This window comes from Triticum dicoccoides, chromosome 5A, assembly GCF_002162155.2.
Source record: "Triticum dicoccoides isolate Atlit2015 ecotype Zavitan chromosome 5A, WEW_v2.0, whole genome shotgun sequence".
Lineage (NCBI taxonomy): Eukaryota > Viridiplantae > Streptophyta > Magnoliopsida > Poales > Poaceae > Triticum > Triticum dicoccoides.
In genome coordinates, this window is record NC_041388.1 from 654,415,561 (window position 1) to 654,421,166 (window position 5,606).

Below are 5,606 nucleotides of genomic sequence, written 5' to 3' on the forward strand. Positions count from 1 at the left end.
ACGGGCGCAGCAACGCGCGCCATCATGGACTAGTATAGGATAAATATACCCAGAGAAACAAATTGCACCCCAAACAAAGGGGAGATTAGAACAATGAGAAATCCAGCCACTGAAGTGCTTGCAAAGATCAGATCTATAGAGGAATAAACCTTAGTTGAATTGATGTTATAGTAGATCGATGCATATGCCGAAGATTGATCACCCCGAGGAGATTGAACAATCGCATGAAGAATATTAGTGGGGCATCACCCCGGTCTAGGAAGCCAACCACACTATTATTGCTAAACCAAGCTAACAACCTTGTGGGGATTTGCTCAGAAGAAGATGGTGTGTAGAAATACAAACCACTTTCACATTGATTACTTGTTGACGCTTCTATGATTCTTGTGAATGCAAATTAGACTAATAGAACTTAAAAATAGCAATTAGTAGACACATGTTGCACAAATTCTAGAAACTGGTAACATCGGCAAAATAATGTCTTTTCTTGAGTCTGAGTACCCATGTTGATGTTAGATCAAATATTTATATTGGGCACCATGTTGATATTCAAGATCTATTAGTATTTAGGGCTACTAGCCCTTGTGGGGCAGGCTGGAGTGACTATTTTGAGCATTTTCAGGGGAGGATTTGTTAAAGATTATGTAAAAAACAAGTATCACCATAGGCCCAAGAGGGAACATTGCTATGGGCCGACGGGGACGTCGGTTCCTTTGAGTGGGGTGTATGTGAGAGTCTGGTTTAATAGGAATGATAAATGATAGACTACTCATATCAACCAAAAATTTCTTCTTTTACGGGAGCCCATCCGAAAGGAACCTCAGAGTTAAGTGTGCTTGGCTTGGAGCTTGGACCGATTTGAGAATGGGTGGCCAACTAGAAAGTTAACCCCGGGTGTGCACGACTGAGAAAAAGTGTGTAGAAAAGACTAGTGTTGGTTCAGCCTAGATCATGTCAGGCGTAACGGCCAGGACATGTCACTGTGGCCGGGACATTACACGCTGTTGGCAGCCATCCTCCCCAAACAAAAATGACCGATCGAAATTCGAAAGCACGCATAATTGCATTAGGAATATAAAGGATTCTTTCAAAGTACTACCTGCGTATAAAACTTTGCCTACAAAAACGTCTTACATCTTGATACGGAGGTAGTAATTCTTAGCAAATTTTATATAGGATTCAACCCTGCAACCCCCACTGCCTAGGGCACTTTTAATTCAAACGAATTTTGTTGGAGGATTTAAATTCTTATGAATTTCTCCTCATAGATCATCTGACTCATAGGATTATAATTTTACAAGGATCGCTTTGCACTATTTTGGAAGAAAGTTTCACCCACTCGAACATGTTCCTACAAATTTTTTCTGCTTTCTGGTGTTATCAAACACGTTTTTTAGTCTAATTTTATCTTAGTTTTCTATCTATATGATTCAAGAGAAAAATGCCGCTTCAATCTTATGTTTTTCGTTTTCACGTGTTTAAAAATTTCTGTAAATTATAATTCTAAAATGACCTTTTCCATTTTCATGATATTTCTATCCTATAAACCAAAGCAGGGGCATGGTTGGAAGTCGTTGAAGCAAAGAGACTCTGGACAAGCAGACAGCCTTGGCCCACTTGGGAGCACCAATTTGATTTTTGCACAAGATCCAAAACAGTAGCTATCTTGTCAGTTTGGAACTGGTACCAAGCGAATCAATGAAATCTTAGGTTCTATCCTAGAAATAACGAAACTGCTCCACAGACGATGTTTCTGCCCGACCTATGCACGACCTGAAAATCCAGCGGCCGTTACCCTGCTTATCATGCGCATGTTCGGTTGGATTTATGTGTCGTGTGTGCATCGTCTGAATTGTGTCGTCCGCATAGCACTGCTGTAGAAATAAATCTTAGGTTCTGGAAGCCACCTCCCACACCACTCGATAGCCGTGCACACTTCATCGTCTCCTCCTCAGTCCTCACCCACGTGGGGTGGTCAGTCACTCAGTCCCCAGTCGACCAGGAGCACCACGCCACACACACACACCACCGGACACGGAGAGATGGCGACAGGAGTTGGGGAGGCCAGGGGGGAGACGGTGCTGGTCACCGGCGCCAGCGGCTTCATCGGCTCCTGGACCGTGCGCCTCCTCCTCGCCCGCGGCTACGCCGTCCACGCCGCCGTCCTCAACCCCGGTCAGTGCCACCCTCCGTCCCGCCGCGCACCGCCATTACGTTGACCAGAGACGGACCTGCGATGCGGCGGAGGTCACCGTTTGATTTTGTCGCAGATGACAAGGCCGAGACGGAGCACCTCCTGGCGCTCGCCGGCGGCGACGAGGCCCGCGTCCGCTTCTTCCCGTGCGACCTCCTCGACGGCGCCGCCATGCTCGCCGCCGCGCGCGGCTGCTCCGGCGTCTTCCACCTCGCCTCGCCCTGCACCGTCGACCGCGTCCTCGACCCCCAGGTACTGCCTCCCCGTGACCGTCCTGCCGTTCAGTCCTCTCAGCGCGGGGGTGTCTCGTTTTGTGGGCGCAGAAGGAGCTGGTGGTGCCGGCCGTGGAGGGGACGCTCAACGTGCTGCGCGCCGCCAAGGACGCCGGGGGGGTGCGCCGGGTGGTGGTGACCTCGTCCGTCTCCGCCGTCGTGCCCTGCCCCGGGTGGCCCGCCGGCGAGGTCCTCGACGAGCGCTGCTGGACCGACATAGACTACTGCGACAAGAACGGGGTGAGAGATACGACCTCCTTACAAAAGTGCAGTCACTAACCATGATCCAACTTTCCCCCCAATCCGATTTGATTCTGTTGGATCAATGGACAGAAATTTTGCACATACAGGGCATCTTGTAAAATTGTTAAGATGAAACGCGGTTATCTCAGGTTCTATCTTCTCTTGGATAGGTCTGGTACCCTGCTTCAAAGACACTGGCTGAGAAGGCAGCGTGGAAGTTTGCAGAGGAGAATGGACTGGATGTGGTTGTGGTCAATCCAGGGACAGTTTTAGGCCCGATGATTCCACCGAGGATCAATGCTAGCATGGCCATGTTTCTCCGCTTGCTTGAAGGTACGCATGTTGCAGCCTTCGATCATGTATGTAGTCTTGACAAATGCTCTGGTCATAGTTTAAGATCTGTTTCACAATTTGCCCTTTAATATTGAAAAACGATGACCTGAGAATTTGGCAAATGGGTGAGCAAATGAGTACTGCCTGCTACTGCTACTTTAGGAGAGCTGTCTGAAATGAAGCTAGTTACTACGCTGTATTGAACATTCTGCAGAGTAAAACTGCATGTTTCAGCATCTCTTAACACTTTTCTGCTCCATATTTCACATGAACAATGCCTCTTTCAGTTCAGAAGACTTTTCTTGTCCGGTTCAGTGTGTCATTTGTTACTACGAATATGAAGCACGTCTCTCTGCACACGCAGGCTGCACCGAGGAGTACAAGAATTTCTTCATCGGGCCAGTCCACGTGGAAGACGTCGCGTTAGCCCATATCACGCTGTTCGAGAACCCATCTGCATCCGGGAGGCACCTCTGCGTGGAGCCCATCTGTCACTGGAGCGATTTCGCGTCCAAAGTCGCCGAGCTCTACCCCGACTACAAAGTCCCAAAGTAAGCGACACACACTGCACATGTTTGGAGCACAATAATTTCATAGCAAACAACGACATGAGCGGACCATTGCCTTCGATCGGTTTCATCGGCAGGTTCCGTGAGGACACGCAGCCTGGGCTGGTGAGAGCGGAGGCGGTGCCGAAGAAGCTGATGGCGCTGGGCCTGCAGTTCACTCCGTTGGAGAAGATCATCAGGGACGCCGTGGAGAGCCTCCGGAGCAGAGGGTGCATCGCCTGATGGCTGGATTATTATTAGGTGTACTGTATTCCTCCCCCTCTGTTGCTGGCTCATGATCAAACCTTGCTTCAGAGATGTGTTGTGGCTTGTGCCCAGCCCTGTGCTAGACCTTATAGTTGCCTGTATGATTTGTGCAATAACGGCTGGTTGATCTGCTGGTACACTGTAATGGTTCTTTTGCTAGACTGTTCCGACAAATCTTTGCGTGTTGCGAGGAAGGTCACCGATGAATAATTGTCCAGGATAAGAGAAGAAAACAGTACTCTCGTAATCGAGCCAATAATGAAACTAAAAATGCCCACAAAATCGAATTTCTTTGCGCAAATTCAGTTTCATGGCATTATGTTCGTGTCAAATCTTTCCATGGATTGTACTACTTTTTAGCACTTGTAACATGTGTGTTTTTCCCCATGAAAATTTGGAGTGAATTGCAGAAAATTACTACATTCGAAGTTCAATTTCAGGTTTGCTACCACATTCCTTGGGCGCTACAAAAATCTGCTGGTTTTCTTACTAATTTTCTCAATAAACACTTATGACTGATCTGAGGTGATTTAGTCCAATTTCTGACATGTTAGGCCCGCTGAAGCTTACCATGTCGGATAGTAGGGGAGACTGAGAGGCGGTGACGGCCATTAACCGGCGCTATTCAAAAGAGTAGCACTAACTCACTTAGGCCCTGTTCAAATATCCACTAGATCCGTGGAATTAGAAGGGTTGCGGAGCACCTAATTTCCAGCTCCAGTATTTTAGCCTATAACTCCGCCGGCTCCGCGGGGCCGAGTCTGGGAGCGGAGGGACTCCGAACACTCCCTTACTCTCCTCTGATCTCCGCTCTAGCTCTCCCTCCCTCACTCTCAGCTTGATGTCGGTGCTGACGCCTCTCCTGTTCATTGCCGCTTAGCAATGCCTTCGTGGAAGGACATAGAGGAGAGCAACAACGATGACCTCGAGTGCACCGGCATGGACATGGAGATGCGGGTAAGTGGGGTTAGGATCAGGGTCAGTGGCGAATCTACCGGCCAGGCTTCGATAGGCTCGAGCCTACCCTCCAAAATCGCAAAATTTATTTTTATTACTATGCATGGGGAGGCCCAACACAGGAAAAGCCGGCCAGTCGGCCCATGTAAGAGAATTGGGCAGGCGAGAAAACGAGCAGGCTGCACGAGCAGTTTAGCGAGTCAGCCGCACTATGCATCGGGAGGCCCAACATAGTAAAATTCTCTGTTTTGTTCAATGGGAAGAAGTTGCAACAGTTTATCCCTTCGAGAGGTATCAGACAAGGGGACCCGATTTCTCCATACTTGTTTTTGCTAGCAGCAGAGGGCCTTTCGTGCCTCCTAAAATCGAGAAGTGAGTCATCCAACTTGCATGGTCTACAGGTAGCTCCCTTGGCGCCACCAGTGAACCATCTTTTATTTGCTGATGACAGCCTGCTGTTTTTCAAGGCAAACGGTGTGGGGGCCAACGAGGTCTACCAGGTTCTAGACACTTACTGTCAAGCAACGGGACAACGCATCAACTACTCAAAGTCCTCTGTTTATTTCAGCAAAGGGGTACCGGATGCAGTCAGACAAGAGATTAAGGACACACTTAATATCCCCAATGAAACTCTAAACGAGAAATATTTGGGTATGCCCTCAGATATTGGCAACTCAAAAAACGGTGCATTCAAGTATCTCAAAGACCGTTTGTGGAGCAAGTTGCAAGGATGGATTGAACAGACCATGTCCATAGTAGGGAAGGAGGTTCTGGTGAAGGCTGTTGCCCAGG

General features: G+C 48.5%; 1 protein-coding gene across 1 annotated transcript; it reads left to right on the forward strand.

Moving 5' to 3' along the window:
* Positions 1-1,947: 1,947 nt before the first annotated feature.
* Positions 1,948-4,043, forward strand: LOC119303787 (phenylacetaldehyde reductase-like). Its single transcript, XM_037580932.1, has 6 exons — positions 1,948-2,175; positions 2,271-2,446; positions 2,518-2,706; positions 2,880-3,042; positions 3,407-3,593; positions 3,689-4,043. Exons 1-6 carry the CDS (start codon positions 2,043-2,045, stop codon positions 3,831-3,833), a joined length of 993 nt encoding a protein of 330 aa, XP_037436829.1. The 5' UTR covers positions 1,948-2,042; the 3' UTR covers positions 3,834-4,043.
* The last annotated feature ends 1,563 nt before the right edge of the window (positions 4,044-5,606 follow it).

What these genes read in the sequence shown, in the direction of transcription:
- LOC119303787 (XM_037580932.1), top strand. Translation starts at nt 2,043, where the DNA reads ATGGCGACAGGAGTTGGGGAGGCCAGGGGGGAGACGGTGCTGGTCACC. An exon ending in ACCGCGTCCTCGACCCCCAG is followed by an intron (nt 2,447 to 2,517) that starts GTACTGCCTCCC and finishes TTGTGGGCGCAG; the next exon opens with AAGGAGCTGGTGGTGCCGGC. An exon ending in GTTTCTCCGCTTGCTTGAAG is followed by an intron (nt 3,043 to 3,406) that starts GTACGCATGTTG and finishes CTGCACACGCAG; the next exon opens with GCTGCACCGAGGAGTACAAG.